The following is a 19,914-nucleotide window of genomic DNA, read 5'->3' on the forward strand; positions in this document are numbered from 1 at the left end:
TGCTATCAGTGCCTCCTTTGAGAGACATTGAGGAAGATTTTGCAGTCATCCAGCAGAGCTACTAGTGTAGCTGGAACTAGGGTGGCGGCAGTAGAAATTAAGGAAACTAGATTTGAGATAGAAACAAGTAGGATTTTCTGATAGATGGCATGTTGGGAGTTAGAGAGAAGACTCAATAATGACAACCATGTCTCCAATTAAAGCAACTAGATGTATAGTCATACCATTTATAGAAATGAGAGGTGAAAACAAATTCGCTCTTGGGTATATTGTTGAAATGCCTGCAGAATATCTAAGTGGTGATATCAAGAAGGTATTATAATATATGACTGTAAGATATAAATTTGGGAATCACCAGAATATAGAAGGTATTTAAAGTTTTATACCTTCTTAGTAAGTATATACTTCATAGTAAGTAAAGTATTCATGGTAATAAACAAGGGGCACCTGGGTGTCTCAGTCAGTGAAGTGGCTGCCTTTGGCTCGGGCCGTGATCTCCAGGTCCTGGGATTGAGCCCCACATTGGTTTCCCTGCTCAGTGGGGAGCCTGCTTCTCTCTCCGCCCCCCCACCCCACACTCACATGTTCTCTCTCTCTCAAAAATAAATAAAACACTTAAAAAAAATAAAGTAATAGTAATAAACGAGATCACTTAGAAGAAAGAAACAAAAAGGTCACAGAATCCACCCCTTAGAAATTCCAGCCTTTAGAGGTCAGGTATTGGGAGATGGAGCTTTTGAATGAGGAAAATGAATATTGGCTAAGCAAATAAGAGAAAAATCACTTGAAGAACATCATATTACAGAAGTTGTAAGTAGAGACTATTTCTAGAAAGGCACTAATTAGAAAAGAAAATAAAAATGGCTCTTGGATATGTGAAAAGATGATTGATATCAAAATAAGAAAAATATGAATCAAAACTTCTAAAAGCACTCTTTTTACTTATCGAGTAAGGAGAATCTGAAAATGATAACGCTCTTAGTTGGTGAGACTGGGGGGAAATAATCAAGCTTATAATTGCTGATAGGAGTATAATTGGTTATAATCCCTATGGAAGGCAGTTTCTCAAGAACTACCAGAATTAGAAATGTATGTGCTTTTTTATCTGCCTTAGGATTTTTTCTGCAGATGTACTAGTACTTGCTGTTTAAAGTGTGATCCATGGACCATCAGCATCAGCATCACCAGGGAGCTTATTAGAAATGCCAGATCTCAAGACACCGGGGTGGCTCATTCAGTTAAGCATCTGCTTTCCCCTCAGATCATGATCCCAGGGTCTTGGGATGGAGCCACATGTCGGCCTCCCTGCCCCTCATGCTCTCTTTCTTGCACGCATATGCATGCACTTTCTCTCAAATAAATAAATAAAATCTTTCAAAGAAAAGAAACACCAGATCTCAGGCATCACTTCAGACTTACTGAATTAGAACTTGCATTTTAACAAGATCCTCAGGTGATTTGTGTGTGCATTAAAGTTTAGGAAATAGTGCTGCTAGCACATGTGGAAATGACACGTGCAAAAGATACCCTGCCTTGTAGGATTGTTAATATTAGCAAAAGATTGGAACCCTAAATTTCTATTAGTAGAATAGGTAATAATGTTAGGTACAAGTGCATACTAGAGTACCATGTAGATTTAAAAGGGATGTGTATCAGAATATATAAAGAACTCTTGTAACCTAAGAAAAGGTAACTCAATTAAAAACTAGGCAGAGTATTTGAACTGACATTTCTCGAAAGAAAACACGCACGGCCTATAATGCATGAAAAGGTATTCATTAGTTATTAAGCATCATTATGCAAATCAAAATCACAGAGATACCACTTCATACCCACCAGGATGGTTATTATCTGAAAGATGGACAATAATTAGTGCTATTGAGCATGCGGAACCCTAAACAGCGCTAGGTGGGGATAGAAACTCGGTACAGTTTGGCATTTTCTCAAACAGTTAAACAGAGTTAGTATATGACTTAACTGTTCAACTCCTAGGCATATAAATAAAGGAATTTAAAACTTGTCATTTGATTCCATATGAAATACCTGCCTTTAATCATGAATATGAGTAATTACTAATCTGTAGAAGTTATCACTCCTATCTCCATTCGAATGACACTTCAGTTTAGCAAAAACTATCTTTATTGTTTCCACTGAAGATTTTTTTTTCATAATCACTACTGGTTAATATATAACCAAGTTTCCTGATTTTGCATGCTACAGTCCAGTTTGCTCTCTACTAACATTAGCCTTCCTTCCTTTTCTCTTTAGCTTTTAAAAGCTCTTAAGAGTTTTAAGCATGCTTGCAAATGAATTCTTGTTTTGAGTTTTAACAAGCATTTGTTACAGTACTGACTATATGTGCTGCACTATGTAAAGGCCTGGAAGAGTTGGCTGCTAAAATCATTATCTACTCCTGAGTACGTGCTCTAAACAAATTGTGAACAAAGTCTCCTCCGTGCAACCCAGAACACAAAGCAAAACTTGTTACCCGGGGAAAGCTTAGTCTGGACATTGACCCCAGTTTTCACTAGTCTAATATTTTTTCGATTCTTCCCTTAATAAGAGAACAAGCTTTATTATCTATTTGAAAAGGAATTGAAGTAATTTTGTTTTCTTAGTAAACTATAGTTTATTTTTTGCATTTTTTCCTCCAGATGGTTTAGCCACGCAATTTCCTGGAGGCTTATTCATTATAGGCAAAACCCACCAAATTAGCAGTCAAATAAGTTTGTTCTTCCTCTTCTTTAATGAAAGGGGTATTTAATGGAGAACAGGTCTTTTTACTTCAAGTCTTTAAAGCTAAAAGTATAAGAAATTTTATTTATATCAAAGCAGGTTACTTTTCCCTGCTTTGATATAAATGTAGCTTTAAAAAACCATTAATAAAGTCCTAATTTTTCTTTGTGATAATTGCTTACTGTGATAAGTCAATAGAGTATTTGAGGTATAAAATTTTTTTAAACAAGAGAATATAAGTCTTCTTATAGAAAAAAATAAAAGTTAAGGCAATTAAGATTATTCCCAATGTTCCTTCTGATTATGTTAATATACATATATATGTATCATTAGACTTGTTCCTTTCCGAATGCACATATGCTTTTTCATTTTGCATGACTAATAAACCACTAGCTTCTGTGAATGACAGAATTGCTACAAGAGATTTTTTTCAGGTATTCAAACTACCACCTGTTATGGTGATAGCCACTGATTTATATGAAATCATAAAAGGAGAGGAAGAAGAAGAAATGAGATTATATGTTCAAAAGTATTGGAACGCTAAAAACACGTTTGTATTTTTTATTGTAGGGTCACAAAAAGAAGAAAGTGTATTCAAATCTTATTAGGAAGGGGGGCCTCTCTAGTTTAAAAGATTGCTGAGTATTGCCACTTATTTAATTTTTAACTATTCTAGTGGGCATTTGATAATACTAGAAGACATTTATGAAAAAAATTTACACCTGAGGATCTGATTTCTACTTAGTATTTTCCTTTAAGAAAGTCATGACTTTAAGCCATGACTAAAAGGCTGTACTATAAATTAAATGTGTGGTTATTAATAGGCATTGAACATTGTACTGTATTTTTAAATGACTAGAGAAAATAAAAAATTCACCCAAGGTACTTCGTGTGTGAGCAAGGTTTTCCAGTGGTTTTCTTATAAATAATTTGGAGTACATAAGTTGAAAGGGTATTCTACATACATATGTCACTCTGTGATTAATGAATGCTTTTTAATTAATGAATTGCATTACTATTCATACTGATGGGCATCTTTAAATACTTTCATATCCTAATCAGAAAAGGTTTAGACAAAGCTCTCACCACTGAGCTATTTATTATCTCATAAGGCAACCACTGATTTAGCAGAGCAGGTATATATTATAACCAGGTATATACTGGATTTTCTGCTTCACTTTACCAATATCTAGTAGTAGATACTTATCTCTATTGGACATATCACTGTCTTTTTCTCTTTATTTGACACTTTCTACCAGCAGTACCAAGTATTCCCAAACTGATAAATAAAAGGAAATGCTTCATCAGTATTTCATCTTGGGTGATCTGTTTTATTACATGGATCCCTTGAAAACTATGGCATAGCTGCTGTATTTTATTTTATTCTATTTTTTAAAGATTTTATTTATTTATTTGACACAGAGAGAGAGATCACAAGTAGGCAGAGAGGGAGGCAGAGAGAGAGAGAGGGAAGCAGGCTCCCTCCTGAGCAGACAGCCCAGATGTGGGGCTCCATCCCAGGACATTGAGATCATGACCTGAGCCGAAGGCAGAGGCTTAACCCACTGAGCCACTCAGGTGCCCCGAGCTGCCATATTTTAAAAGTGGACAGTTTCCGAAGGAAAAACTGATGTGAGAAGGGGTTGTTGAAATTCTTAAAATGCATGGGGAGGGATAGTTTTTAAACCTAATCAGGTGTGTGGGGTGCCTGGGTGGCTCAGTGGGTTAGGCCTCTGCCTTTGGCTCAGGTCATGATCTCAGCGTCCTGGGATCGAGCCCCACATGGGGCTTTCTGCTCGGCGGGGAGCATGCTTCCCCCTCTCTCTGCTTGACTCTCTGCCTACTTGTAATCTCTCTCTCAAATATATAAACAAAATCTTTAAAAAAAAAAAAAACAAAAGAAACCCTAATCAAGTGTGAAGTTAAAAAAAGAGTAATTTGTTGTATATTATTAAGCTAGCTATTGGAATAATATTATTCCAAGTTATTGAATTTTGGAAATATTATATTTTAACAGTTTTTATGATTTGGGAAGGGAGTTTTTGTAGTGACACTTTTTTTTTTTTATTGACAGGTGCATTCCTTGCAAAGGTTCTCGGTTTCCTCCCACCCTTCCACGACCTGCTGTAGCTATACTATCCTTTAAGCTTCCTTATTGTCAGATTGCAACAGAGAAAGGACAAATGGAGGTATGTCGACATCTTACCTTGACACTCTGAATTTGATAATACATTGTCTGTGATGCAGACATTTAAAAATTTCCCTGATAAACAGTGTTGAATACTCATTACTTTATGATTAAATAAATAGTGGTAACAGGGTGGGAGGGTGACTGCTTATGATCACAAGGGTACCTGATTGCCGTCTCTGCGTCCAGGGATTTTGTCTGTGAGGGAAATGGGCATGAACATCAGGGTAAAGGCTCTCACTCACTCTCAGAGTTGGGTGAGTGCCTGAGAGGGTAGACCTCCATAAATATTGGGTCTTAGACCAGGCTTGCTTCACTCTAGGCATGGCCCTGTACCATCAAAAGTCATTTGAAATCTTGTAATTAGTTACTTTAAATAGGAAGTAAACCAGCCTCTTAAAAAGTAGTACCACCTTCTCTGAGCATTAATGATAGCTAAGATACTGTTTAAAATGTTATATTTCCTTTTTTTTTTTTTTAAGTACAAAGGATGAAGTTAAGGTTTGGTATCATGTTAAAATTTGAATTACAAAATAAACTATAGAAAAAGTATTTAAAAAATTATTTTAATTCAGAATCCGTTATCTTAAGATAGATTTTTTTTTTAAGATTTTATTTATTTATTTGACAGAGAGAGATCACAAACAGGCAGAGAGGCAGGCAGAGAGAGAGGAGGAAGCAGGCTCCCTCCCATGTGGGGCTCGATCCCAGGACCCTGAGACCATGACCTGAGTCAAAGGCAGCAGCTTAACCCACTGAGCCACCCAGGTGCCCCAAGATAGATATTTAATACTTGCCTGGTATTAAGCTAGTAGTTTTCTCTAAGCTGTTTTTTTCACTTTTGTAGGAACAATTTTGGCGTTCCATCATGTTTCACAATTACCTTGATTATTTAGCTAAAAATGGTTATGAGTATGAAGAAAGCACTAAAAATCAAGCAATAAAAGAACAACAGGAGCTTTTAATGAAAATGCTTGCGGTGAGTATAATAAATATGCTGGAAAAATTAAAGTTGCACTTTTCTATAGATTGGATTTCTTAAAAGTATGTGAATTAGCACCAAGTTCCACAACCTCAGAAACTTTTTTAAAAATTTTTTAAATTTTAATTCTAGTATCATTTATAGTGTTATGTTAATTTCAGGTGTACAATACAGTGATTTAACAATTCTGTACATTACTCAATTATTTTCCAGTTGATGTTGCAGTTAAAATATTTTTAAAAATAAGTAAAATATTTTAGACATTACCTTGTAATTAAGATCATGAGCAGATATGTGTACTTTTAACCTCCTCCTCCTATTTCACCCATCTCCCTACCGATGTCTCCTATGGTAACCACCAGTTCTCTATAGTTAAGAGTCTAGTTTTTTTGTTTGTCCTTTTTTCTATGTTTGTTTTATTTCTTAAATTATACATATGAGTGAAATCATATGGTATTTATCTTTCTCCCACTCATTTCACTTAGCCTTATACTCTCTAGAGCCATCATGTTGTTGGAAAAAGGTAGTATTCATTGTTGTCACCACTATGTGACACTGTCTTGAGTATAGTATTAAAGAAATTTTTTTCTAAAGATTTTATTTACTTATTTATTTGAGAGAGAGAGAGAGAATGAGAGAGTGTGACGGCTGGGGGGGGGGGGGTTCAGAGGGAGAAGCAGACTCCCTGCTGAGCAGGGAGCCCAATGTGAGACTTAATCCTGGAACTCTGATCATGACCTGAACCAGAGGCAGTCTCTTAACCAACTGAGTGCCTCCCAGTATTAAAGAAATTTAATTAGCTTATTGTAGAGTAAGTTTTGTTCCTTTTATAAAAATGTCATTTGTGGTGTAGGAGCTAGTAACCTTCTTATTTCCCACAGCACAGGTAAGAATATCCGTTTGGTTATTTACCATGTAGCATTGGAGGAGCATTTCCTCTGGAACAGTGTTTCTGAACAGAATATATCAGTAGCTTAAGGACTGGTCAGTTCTTTAGCATTCCTGTCCCCCTGGCAAATGCTGGAACTTCAGCCTCGTTACTATGAGAATCCTACTTTTCATTTCCAAATGTCACCTGAGGCAGAGTACTACCCTGATTAAGAAGTACTGTTTATAGATGAGTGATAGTAGAAACCTTGAAAAGGACATGCAGGTGATTGTCTAAACCTCTGTGCTGAGGCATGAGATGTGGGATGTCTAAGTAACAAAATAATCCTTCTACCCTATGAATTAGGAAACCCTTAGTAGTCTGTGAAGTACTAATTTTCCTTACATTGTACTTGAGTTGCCTCACTTTGAGTTGTAAAAATTCATACCAAAAGAAAAGTAGTCAAGTGTTTTCTAAGATGTTAAATGAATGCCTTTTGTTTTGTGTTGTTACATATAAAAAAATAGAGCAAGAAAAAGAGAGTTGTTAATTAGAAGTTGTGTAACTATTTCTGGAAGTTGGAGATCTTAGACAATCACACTTAAAAATGAATGGCTAAATCTACTTCTCCCCACCCAAACTCACTTAGTAGTATTTGTGTAACAATTCTGGGCAAAGTAATGACAAATAAATCATTTACTATCTATTCCTTTTTTAAACTTGCTGCCTTATTTGGCGAGGGTGGGGTGAGGGTGGGTGGGCAGTGAAACAAGTTTAAGAAAACTACATTTGAATTGTAAAGGAGTGTCTTTACTTCCCTTGCAATTAATAGCCTGAAATCCTAAGCCTTATTTCATTGAATCTAAGCCACTATTGATTGTAAAATGCATCATTATTTAAGCCTCCCCCAAAATGCTACAAATTAAACTCTGACCCACCGTCAGTTGTGAGATGCTCCCACTTTCAGAGATGTTAAAATGTATAAAAATATGGTTCTTAGAGTCAGTGAGATGCATTATCTAGAAAACTGATTTCTCAGTTTTACTACTAGTATCATTCTCTTATTTTTAAAAAGTTTCTCTTGGGTGTTATATGCAACGAATGAATTGTTGAGCACTACATCAAAAACTAATGATGTATTATATACTGGCTAATTGAACATAATAATAAATTTAAAAAATTTTTAAATAAAAAATTTCCTTGACATGGCTTTATTTTTTTTCCATTCTGGGTTAGCTTTCTTGTAAACTGGATCGGGAATTCCGTTGTGTGGAACTAGCTGATTTAATGACTCAAAATGCTGTGAATTTAGCCATTAAATATGCTTCTCGTTCCCGGAGATTAATATTGGCTCAAAGACTTAGTGAACTGGCTGTAGAGAAGGCAGCTGAATTGGCAGCAACCCAGGTAGAAGAAGAGGAAGAGGAAGATTTCAGAAAAGAGCTGAATGCCGGGTAAGAAATAATCAGTTGCTTAAATTCTTCTTTACCATTCTGAATATTAAATTGGTCTTTTTTTTTTTTTTTTTTAAATTTGACAGAAATCACAAGTAGACAGAGAGGCAGCCAGAGAGAGAGAGAGATAAGGAAGCAGGCTCCCTGCTGAGCAGAGAGCTGATGCGGGACTCGATCCCAGGACCCTGAGATCATGACCTGAGCCGAAGGCAGTGGCCCAACCCACTGAGCCACCCAGGCGCCCCAAATTGGTCTTTGTATAGCTCTTTTTTTTTTTTTTTTTTTAAGATTTTATTTATTTATTTGACAGAGAGAAATCACAAGTAGATGGAGAGGCAGGCAGAGAGAGAGAGAGAGAGGGAGGCAGGCTCCCTGCCGAACAGAGAGCCCGATATGGGGCTCGATCCCAGGACCCTGAGATCATGACCTGAGCCGAAGGCAGCGGCTTAACCCACTGAGCCACCCAAGCGCCCCTGTATAGCTCTTTATTGAATAATATATTGTCTTTTAGTTACAGTAATACTGCTACAGAGTGGGGCCAGCCAAGGCTTAGAAACCAAGTTGAAGAAGATGCAGAGGACACCAGAGAATCTGATGATAAAGAAGAAGAACCAGAATTACATAACCATGGCAAGATTTTTTTTAAAAGATTCATTTATTTATTTTAGAGAAAGAGTATGTGTATGAGTTGGGGGAGGGACAGAGGGAGAGGTAGGGAGAGAAGCAGACTGCCCGCCAAGCGAGTAGCCAGATGGGTCTCAATTTCACAACCTGGAGATTATGACCTAAGCTGAAATCAAGAGTTGGATGCTTAACCAACTGAGCCACCCTGGTGCCCCATAAGATACATTTTTAAGGTAATTTAAGGATGAGAAATTTCATTTATGTGGCTTTCCCTATTTTACTTAGCTGAGGAAAATTGAATACCAGTGCTTTGTTAATATATCTATGCTGATTGTTGATTATAGAGAGTAACTTTATCTCCTTTTACAATGTATTGTTTTAAATTTTATAGGACAGACTCCATTTTCTAAAAGTGCAAATTCTGCTGATATGCCAGCTATTAAGTCAGGTAAGAAATATTTGTGATTCTGTAATATCAAGAAAATTGTTCAAGTAGTCTTTAAAGTGATATATCTATTCAAATACACCCGTTTTGCCCACCCCCACCTCCACTCTTCTGCCCTTGGTTTGTTTTTATCAGAAATATTGTTTGTGAAACTGCTAATTTTACAAATATTTATTAAGTGCCTATTGTATGTCAGGTATTTGACTAGGTGGGACATACAGAAGTCGGGTAGACATGCATGGTTGACTCCTGCGTAAATCTTACATAGTATCAACTGAATTTTTAAACCATGTGTATATAGTCCTTTGATTTTAAAAAATTACCTGTAAACACATGTACAGAGTATTATAAGAACATATAACAGTGTGCTGTAATCTAGTCAGAGGTAAGGGCTTTGTCAGGACCCCAAGAGAGGCCTCATGGAATGTTTAAAGCAGAGGTGAATAAGAATCAGCTAGGCTGAAGTGGGTAAGAGCAGAAGCAAGGGAAAGGCGTGTGACTTAAGGAATAGCATTTGCGAAGACTAAGAGTAGTGCGAAGAGCACAGAGGCAGAGAAATATGACACCTAGTGGTTTTGGAGGGAAGGGCGGGAGCTAAATCATGCAGATCCATGGAGGCCACAGTAAGGATTTTGATCTTTATTCTGAGGTCACTGGGAGGCCTTTGTAGGTTTAAAGCAGAGGCAGAGTGTGCACACTGGCAGAGGAGGAATGCACATAAGGAGACAGCTCAAGTGACATTGAATAGTGTCTTAGACTCGGGTGGTGGTGACTAATGGGAGAAAGAATGAGAAGAATTGATAAAGTGTTGCTGAAGAAAATGTAGAGAGAATGAAAGTTCAGGGTATACAGAATGACTCAGTTTCCCAGCTTGAATATTTGAATGAATGATGGTACCATTTACTGGGTTAGAAAACACTAGGGAAACTCAGGTTTAGATAGGAGGAAGATGAACTACTATTGGATGTTTGGGTTAGGAACTCAGGAAAGTAGTCTGGGAGGGAGATATAAAGTGAAAATTGTTGGCATAATGATAGCAATTTAAATCATGGGCATGGGTGATTGAGCATTGGAGGAGGATATAAAGTGAGAAGAAAAGTGAGCTTAGGGGGTGGAGAATCCCCAGCATTTAAACACTGAGCGGAGGAGGAACCATCAAAAGAAAATGAGGTAAGAGAGGAAGGAGATAGGAACATGGAATCTCAGAACTCAAGGGTAGGAAACAGTATCAAAAAGAAAGGGACACTCAGCTATGTAGAATGCTATTGAGTGGGTCAGAATGATGATGACTGAAAACTACCCACCATATTTGGCCACACGGACTTTATTGGGTCCTTAGCAAGAGCAGATTCTATAGGATAGTAGGGCTGGAAGCCATTATATTTTGGATGTGGGAATGTATGAACCTTGAGGAACTGGGAATAGCTTTGTTGACAGCTCTCGAATTTGGCTCTATGGGGTTGAGAGGGCTTGTTTTTGTTTGTTTGTTTAAGTTAGGAAACTTGAGTAGCCAATAAAGAGGAAAAAGTAGTATACATCCAAAGATGGTGTAGGCACTGATAGGGTGAGTTTCCTGACAAAGCAGGAGGGATTGGGATCTAGGGCACAAGTAGAGGAATTGTTAACTTAGCTAAAACGAGTCACCGTTCTTCCATGGTAATAGGAGAAAAGGATAGATCTATATGAATATTGGGTTGTTATATTTCATATTAACAAGTTGGGGTAGTTCCCATTTACTAGCTTGTATTTTAGCTTGGAAAGAGGTAGGAGGTCATATATAGTTGTTAATAGTTTTAAAGCTGCAAAATACATTTGTTTTTGTATGATACATATTAAAATATTCCATCTATTATTAGAGAGATCAGAAGTCTTCTATGTTTTGCCGCTATTAAGTGAGGGTTTCTTTCTTACGAAAGGTGCAGTTACCTGTAGCAACCAAGGACGAGTAAACCCCTTCAAGGTAAACTCTTTCTAGTGATATTTAAAATGTATTTCAGTACATTTTTATACAAAGAAATATTTCCAGACTACCAGATGACACTCTCCAGACTTGGAGGCATTAAAGACTAAAGCAGATCTTCATGAAAACAGATGAAAGCAGCACTAGTTCACACTTGGTCTAAGAGTTATATGTTCTACTTACCCTCTAAATACTGATTTTTATTTTTAAAAGATTTTATTTATTTACTTGAGAGAGAGTGAGAGAGAGCATGAGAGGGGAGAAGGTCAGAGGGAGAAGCAGACCCCATAGAGCTGGGAGCCTGATGTGGGACTTGATCCCAAGACTCTGGGATCATGACCTGAGCTGAAGGCAGTTGTTTAACCAACTGAGCCACCCAGGTGCCCCTCTATACTGATAGTTTTGAAAGATTATTCCCTCTTTTCCTTGGGGATGTGATATATTTAATATGTGTATCAGTCTTAATTTTATTGTACAAAATGTGTTCAATTCCAAATGTGAGACCACAATATAAACCTGACATACTTTAAGGAAAAATTAATCTCTTGGGATTTTTTTCTTCTTTAAATATAAAATGCTAACAATTTGTTCTTTAGGTATCAGCCAATTCCAAAGAACCATCCACTTCAGTGAATTCAGCACGTTCAAGTAATATTTTAGACAATATGAACAAATCATACAAGAAATCTACTGCACTTAATCGAGCTACAAATAATGAAAAGTCTCCAGTTATAAAGCCTCTAGTTCCAAAGCCAAAGTGTAAGCAGGTACAATTTCAACTACCCACATTAACAATAAGCAGCACATATTCTGTTTGTTTTGTTCACTCTTTCAGGTATGGGACAGGAGGCTCCAGTTGTTTATGATTGATTGTCTAGCAAGGGTAGTGGTTCTCCAATCTGATTTTGCTTCAGAATCACTTTTTGGGGGGTGGAAAGAAAACATATATATATATATATATATATATGTTTTCTTTCCACCCCCCAAAAAGTATATATATGTATATATACTTATATATAAAAGTATATATATGTATATATACTTATATATATAAGTATATATATATGTATGTATGGTATATATGTATACATACATATACATACATATACATATATACCATACATACATATATATATATAACATATATATATAACATACATACATATATATACATACACATTCAGGGCCCAGGGACTCAGGAATCTGTTTGGTCTTTAAAAAAAATTTCCCAGATGATTCTGATGCGTATCTTTGTTTAAAGATGATGCTGTAGTAGCTGGCACCAATCTTTTTTTTTTGAAGATTCTATTTATTTATTTGACAGAGAGAGAGACAGCAAGAGAGGGAGAAGCAAGCTTACCGCTGAGCAGGGAGCCCAATGTGGGGCTTGGTCCCAGGACCCTGGAATCATGACCTGAGCTGAAGGCAGATGCTTAACAGCTGAGCCACCCAGGCACCCCCCAGTCTTGTTCTGTATTCTGATTTTGCCTTCTGGTTTCAGCGCAGATTTTGTATTTCATCCCAGATTTGTCATTAGTACAATAGATCTTTTTTCTTTTCCATTTCATATAGTAAAATTCAGCACTTAGAAAATACGGAATTTGTAGTTTTAGGGGATTTTGTGTCTGTAGTCTTGTTTATGTTCAGCTGAAAACTTCAGGGGGCTTCTTCACATGTTGGTTTAAGAATTCTACATATATTTTCCCACACTTTTTAAAAGTTGATTGTAGTATATAATATCTTACTAGATTTTGTTGCAGTATTCATTATGTTTTTACAGGCATCTGCAGCATCCTATTTCCAGAAAAGAACTTCCCAAACTGATAAGACTGAGGATGTAAAAGAAGAACATCCTAAAAAGTCATCATCTGAAACACCAGCTATGTCTCCTCAAAGCACTGAAAATCAAAGGTCAGTACATAAATAAATTTATTATTCTTAAGATATAATATCCCAATAAAAGGCATACAGAAACAATACAAAATTACTCAACCCTCTTGTTGATTATTACAAGTAATACATTGACACTGTTAGTGGACATTCTGAACACATAACTTTAAGGAAAGGAAGCCATAAATATTGATTAATGTCTATTTATGTTACTTAATAAGATCCACCCTGATAAATTATATGTGTTCTAAATTGTACATATTTTATAATTTTTTTGTTTATCTTAAAATAGATAGTTGCATGGGAGAAACAGTGAAAAGTTACCCAAAAAAAGTGTGATAAAGAGTAAACATCTTTCCTGTCCACCCAGTTCCCCTCTTGCACAGTCACTACAACAGATTTCTCACATAGCCCTTTGTGCATGTTCAAACACTTAGATTTATCTTTTTTTTTATTTTTACAGAAATGGTAGCATACATGTTATTCTGTACCTTGCTTCTTTTCATTTAACATTTTTTATAGAGCATCTCATATTACTACATAAAGAGTTTCTTTAATCTTTTCACATACACTGAATGGATATACCATAATTTATTCAGTTCTCTACTGGTGGACAGAAGGTGGTTGCTGGTCTTTTGCTAGTATAAACGGTAGCACAAAGAAAAACTTCATATGAATGTCATTTCTCACATATACCTATAGCTATAAGATGGATTCCTGTATGCTTCAAGTTAATGTGCACTTGTAATTTCAATAGATATTGCCAAATTTTTCTCTGTTGATGTTGTATCATTTTCTGTGCCTCCTGCAATATGAGAGTTCTTATTTGCCTGTATCCTATTTGTCTGCCAGTGTAATATGTTACCACATTTCTTGAGGTCTCTCTTTTTTTTAAAGATTTTTATTTATTTTCTTGTGAGAGAGCGCTCAAGCGCAAGCAGGGAGGAGGGGCAGAGGGAGAAGGAGAAGATGACTCCCCGCTGAGCAGAGAGCCCGACATGGGACTCAGTCCCAGGATCCCTGAGATCATGACCTGAGCCAAAGGCAGATACTAACCCACTGAGCCACCCAGGTGCCCCTTAAAGGTTTTATTTTTTAAGTAATTTCTATACTCAACATAGGGCTCAGACTCATGACCTCAAGTTCAGACGCTGCATGCTCTACCAGCTGAGCCAGCCAGGTGCCACTCATGTTAACCAATTTAATCTGAGGAGTAGCTTTGGTTTTTATTTTTCCCATTTTTGTCCTGAATTCAAATCAGATATTAAATGATGAAGATTTTATTTAAGAAGATTCCAATTTTTTTTTTTACTATCAGTGAGCTATACAGAAAACTTACTTACATGAAATTTCATTAAAGAATTATCACTGCTTAACTAAATTTTTTTTTAAAGATTTTATTTATTTATTTGACAGAGAGAGAGAGAGATCACAAGTAGGCAAAGAGGCAGGCAGAGAGAGGGGGGTAAGCAGGCTCCCTGCTGAGCAGAGAGCCCGATGCGGGGCTTGATCCCAGGACCCTGAGATCATGACCTGAGCCGAAGGTAGAGGCTTAACCCACTGAGCCGCCCAGGCACCCCTTAACTAAATATTTTGTCACAAATGTTGATATATTCAATCAGAAGAGAAATGTTCGATTTTGTTTTTCTCTTGAACAATAGCTGTTTGGGGAGAGATTGTAAGATATTAGCTAGACTTGCCCCAAGTTTGATTAAAATGAATATTTCTAGAAATTCAAGAACCTTTGTTTAGTGTTGCTGTTTATTTTTATTTGCTCTATTATTTTTCTGAAAGTAGAAGTATATTAGGATATTTCCAGAAATTGGGCAAGTAGTTCTAGCCAGACTAATAATATTTTTTTAATAGCTTGTTTTTCTAAAAATTAAAAAGTTTAGAATCCCGCAATTACTCATAAAGGTAATTCTTCCCTTCTATCTTTTTTTAGTAAAATTAAGATGTTATATTTAATGAGATTTGTATTAGAGCTATAATGTTATATCCTGTCTTTCTGGTTCCATTTAAAATTTTATCATAAATATTTTTCTGTGGTATTTTTGCATCTAATTTTTGCTGTGTCCTTAAATTTATTATTCAGGCTCCATTTGGCTACAGGGTAGTGTGGGGCAGTAGTAGAGCTGATGTGTTAAGCATGGGGTCGCTGGAGTCACACTGCCAAATTGTTCAATCCCGGGTCTGATTTCTGCTGTGTAATCTGGAATAAGTTATTTCAAGTTTCTGAGCCTCAATTTCCTCATCCATGGAATGGAGACAGTAATTGCACCTATCTCATAGGGTGAAATGAGGTAATACATGGCTTTTAGAACAATGCCTAGCACATAGTAAGTGCTCAGTAAATATTAAATGTTTACGTTGAAAACCTTTGCTTATGACCTAAAGACAATTGTGTCAGAAGTAAAGTCTAATGAAATTGACAAGTGTGCTGTGTTTATGCTTTACATAATAGTTGCACAAGAAAGGACCCCCACTCCCAGGTCAGCTATGAGAGCAGAGAGGGGTTGGGTAAGGATCTTGAGAGAAATAAGAATTTCAAATAGCTGGTTTGGGAAATGGAAAGAGAACCCACCAAAGATACTTGGAAAAATTTTACTGGCCCAGCGGGGCTGAGGGGAATTGGAGATCTTGAGTGTGTAGGTATTCTAAAAAGAGCTGAAAGGGTAGAGTTCATGGTTGCTCCACTTGGAAAATACAAATATGTAAAATCTTTGAATTGATCTTACAAAGGATTTTTCAGTTCGTTATTCCCATGGTCTCCAGGGTAATATGTAGTATGAATATTAACAGATGTAATTAATTGTGTCTCTCGGGGCGCCTGGGTGACTCAGGTGGTTAAGTGTCTGCCTTTGACTCAGGTCATGATCCCAGAGTCCTGGGATCAAGCTGGCATCAGGCTCCCTGCTTCTCCCTCTCCTGTTCCCCCTGCTTGTGCTCTCTCTGTCAAAAAGAAAAAATCTTTAAAAAAAAATTAATTGTGTCTCTCTTACTTTATATAGGTATGCAAAGACTAATGGTTCATTACTAACCTGAAAAATCATAAAGCACTTTAAACTGCATTTTAAGTATAAAATTTTTTTCACATAATTGCTATTTTAGGCCAAAGACTGGGTTCCAGATGTGGCTAGAAGAAAACAGAAGTAGTATTTTGTCTGACAATCCTAACTATTCAGATGAAGCAGACATAATAAAAGAAGGAATGATGAGATTTAGAGTATTGTCAGCTGAAGAAAGGAAGGTAAGGATAATTTTGCTGAGATTGAGATCTTATTAAATTCCCAGATTTTAAAAATTCTTACAGAAAATTCCCTTTTTCTGTTTTTGGAAATTGCAGATACTCTGGTACACTCTTGGTTGAGAGGGAATTAAATAACTGAAATGTCAGCTTTGACTGCGTGGGTGTGTAATAATTATTATTTAGTGCCGGGGTTAAATTTGGGGTAGATATACTGTTTATATCTGTATATAAATTCCTATATAATGCAAGTTAGTAGGCTACTCTAAGAAAAATTACATTACTTCTAAATCAAAAGCAAATTAAGTGAATAAGTAAGAATGAAATTCACATGTTTGGATTTTAAGGTTCTTGTAATTTAAGAAGAATTTTTTAAAATGCTGTGTACTTCAATGTACTACACATTGAATACAAAGTGAGAGAATACTGGACTGTCTGGCTGGCTCAGTCAGTAGAGCAAGTGACTCTTGATCTTGGGATTGTGAGTTTAAGCCTCACTATGGGTATAGAGCTTACTTTAAGGAAAAAAAAAAAAAAAACCCAAAATGAGAATACTGCTTTTGGGGAGAAAAGGTAGTGTTCTATTATAGCCTTTCACTTGGAAATTAGGACAGGTGGCTGGTACCTATTGCTCCTCATGTAATTTCTGCCATGTGAGGGAGGGCTAGGAGCAGCTTTCTGGTGCAAGGGGAAGGAATGTTCAGGGTATATCAGTTAAATCCTCAGATTTCACTTCCCCAGGGCTGACAGTACACAGCATGGACACCTGGTGAAATAGATACCTGCCTCGATAAACTGGGTTTTAAGAATAAAGTGCATTACAAAATGAGGAGGCTAGAAACTGGTTTAACCACCTCTAGCGTTATTAGAATTTCACTGGCAACTTCATACTTCTCATTTTTTATAAGAATTTATAAGAGGATAGAAATTCTAAAGAATTAGATAAAATGGCATTTGAATGGTTTTATACAGCAGAAGAGGAAGAGACTTAGTAAAGGTTGTGATTGTGTATTTGAATACTTAAAAATGTAATTAGTATTGTTAAGGTAAACCTTAAACGTTTTCTTAAATCCAGTCTGTTAATGTGAGAAATTCTGCAGCTTCAAAGGGTTCCTTTTCTGTAGTAAAGAAACGGAAAAAGAAGCAAAGTGGAAGAAGGAGGAACTATTACATATTAAAATAGATTTAAGAGACTGATGGAGGGGCGCTTGGGTGCCTCAATCAGTTAAGCATCGGGCCCTTGATCTCTGCTCAGTTCTTGATCTCAAGGTTGTGAGTTCAAGCCCTTCGTTGGTCTCCATGCTGGGTGTGGAACCTCCTTAAACAATCAGTCATTCAGTCAGTGAATAAGAGACAAATGGAAACGACTGAACTTCATAAGGTTCTTGCTTAGTGAATAGAAGCCAGTCCTTAAAGAATATCTGAAATGTCATTCCTGAAATGACAAAATGATAGGGATGAAGAACAGAGCACTAATTACCAGGAGTGGGGACCTGGGTAGGAAGTGTAGGTTTGGGGGACAACATGAGGGATCCTTATAATGATGGAACTGTTTTGTATCTTGAACATGGAATCTACATTGGAATTAAATATACACAACACACATAGGAGTAGAAATAAAAAAGAGAGGAATTGTATTGATGTCAGTACCCTGATTGTGATACTACATTTGTTTTGCAAGATGCTCCTATTGGGGTAAACCGGGAAACTGGTCCATGAGATCCTTCTGTATTGTTACCTACAACTGCTTGTAAATAATCTCAAAAAGTTTCATTTTTTAAAAAAGTAGCTGCTGTTATAATATTTTGCACTTAATATGGTTAAATACAAGCAGAGTTTAGATTGAAATATTAGAGGTAGAATGTAAATTTTTTTTTAAATTTTTTTTAATTTTTTTTTTAAAGATTTTTATTTATTTATCAGAGAGAGAGAGGGGGAGAGAGTGAGCACAGGCAGACAGAATGGCAAGCAGAGGCAGAGGGAGAAGCAGGCTCCCTGCTGAGCAAGGAGCCCGATGTGGGACTCGATCCCAGGACGCTGGGATCATGACCTGAGCCGAAGGCAGCTGCTTAACCAACTGAGCCATCCAGGCGTCCCAGAATGTAAATTTTTTAACGTGCTCTGCAATTAAGTAAAATCTGTTAACAATGAGAACCCTTAATGATTAGCTTAACAATTCAAGTGCTAATTATGCTGCTTTTAAAAAAAAAATTCTGCTCTTTTATATATGGATTTTTACCTGGAAAAGAAAGGAAATAATTTCCTTCCTATTTCTTTGTTACTGCCTAAAAATCTTTCCTCCTCCCATATTTTTACAAAGGCATGGGCTTCCAAGGCCAAAGGAGGAACTACAAGTGATGGAGCTGAAGCAAAGAAGCGAAAACATGTGGTTGATGAAAGTTATGAAACTGAAAATGAGAAGGAAAAAGCAAAGGAGAATCTGAATTTGCCTAAAAAGCAAAAACCTTTAGATCTTTCAACCAATCAGAAGCTGTCAGCTTTTGCATTTAAGCAGGAATAGAGTTAAAGAAAGTGGGAAAGTGGGTAATGGATTTTTTATTCATCATTGATAAACCTGGACTTTAAAAAAAAAAAAAAACTTTAGAAAACTTATTATATATTTTTGAGAGTTTAGTGACAACTACCTGTCTTCGTAAGATAATGTAGTGATTATATTGGTGTAGGTGACAGGGCATGTGTAAAAACTGTCATCTCTGCAGATTGCTCTGCTCCCAAATGGAGGGACATTGAGAAACACTGTGATTAGTCACCGATGTGAAGCCACTGGCGTGTCCTAGTGGAAGCCAGTTTGGTGTTGTTTCTTTCCTTTAAAATCATCAAAGCCAACGTCTTAAAACCTCTGAACACTGAAGTACCTTCAAGGGCTTTCCTCGTTCGGTTTATGTCATGTACGGAGAAGTATTACAGAAGTTGTCCTCCAGGTTTGTTACCATAGACTCTTCTCTATGTCTATACTGAACTAGGGACCATGTTTTTTAATATGAACCCTAAACATGTAAATGATTTTTTAGATGAGATTTTTTTATTTTGTTTGTTTCAGAAATTTCTTCACATATGGGTTTCAGTTGTCTTTGTATTTGCCTGGTTTTTAAAAAATAAATGACTTTCACATTTCCATATTTAGCTTGTTGTGGTCTTAACATTGTATTTCCATGAAATGAAGGTGTTTCTAGAAAATACAGTTTATATTTATTGCCATAATTTCCACCATCATCCCCATCCTGCTAAGCATCATACACATGGAAAAGAAGATTGTGGATACTGTTTTGATAGTATTTCAGCCCAGGGCATAATGTGTTCTTGGTAAGATACTCTGGTTATCATCATCAGCAGTACTTTCCTGAGCAAGTCTTTGAAGCCTTGATAAGAGAGTAGTTGAAGAGTTAGGGAAAGTGTTGAACTCCTCTTTAATTTTGGACAAACAAGATTTAATTATTTCATATATTTTTGGTTATTATTCTAAGCAGAGTTTAATATAAATGCAGCCACTTAATGAGAG

At 36.4% G+C, this 19,914-nt stretch overlaps 1 protein-coding gene across 2 annotated transcripts in view; it reads left to right on the plus strand.

Moving 5' to 3' along the window:
- The window catches only part of WDHD1 (WD repeat and HMG-box DNA binding protein 1), a 65,020-nt gene extending 45,488 nt beyond the window's left edge, over positions 1 to 19,532 (plus strand). For both annotated transcript variants that reach the window (XM_082735059.1, XM_082735060.1), the window contains exons 17-26: positions 4,811 to 4,925; positions 5,772 to 5,903; positions 8,011 to 8,228; positions 8,740 to 8,858; positions 9,244 to 9,300; positions 11,214 to 11,257; positions 11,854 to 12,024; positions 13,038 to 13,168; positions 16,259 to 16,397; positions 18,715 to 19,532. In XM_082735059.1, the coding sequence (XP_082591185.1) occupies positions 4,811 to 4,925; positions 5,772 to 5,903; positions 8,011 to 8,228; positions 8,740 to 8,858; positions 9,244 to 9,300; positions 11,214 to 11,257; positions 11,854 to 12,024; positions 13,038 to 13,168; positions 16,259 to 16,397; positions 18,715 to 18,915 (1,327 nt within the window). In that variant the 3' untranslated portion in view covers positions 18,916 to 19,532. The remainder of the gene's footprint in view (positions 1 to 4,810; positions 4,926 to 5,771; positions 5,904 to 8,010; positions 8,229 to 8,739; positions 8,859 to 9,243; positions 9,301 to 11,213; positions 11,258 to 11,853; positions 12,025 to 13,037; positions 13,169 to 16,258; positions 16,398 to 18,714) is intronic.
- The last annotated feature ends 382 nt before the right edge of the window (positions 19,533 to 19,914 follow it).

Source organism: Mustela nivalis (assembly GCF_964662115.1).
Source record: "Mustela nivalis genome assembly, chromosome: 6".
Classification (NCBI taxonomy): Eukaryota; Metazoa; Chordata; class Mammalia; order Carnivora; family Mustelidae; genus Mustela; species Mustela nivalis.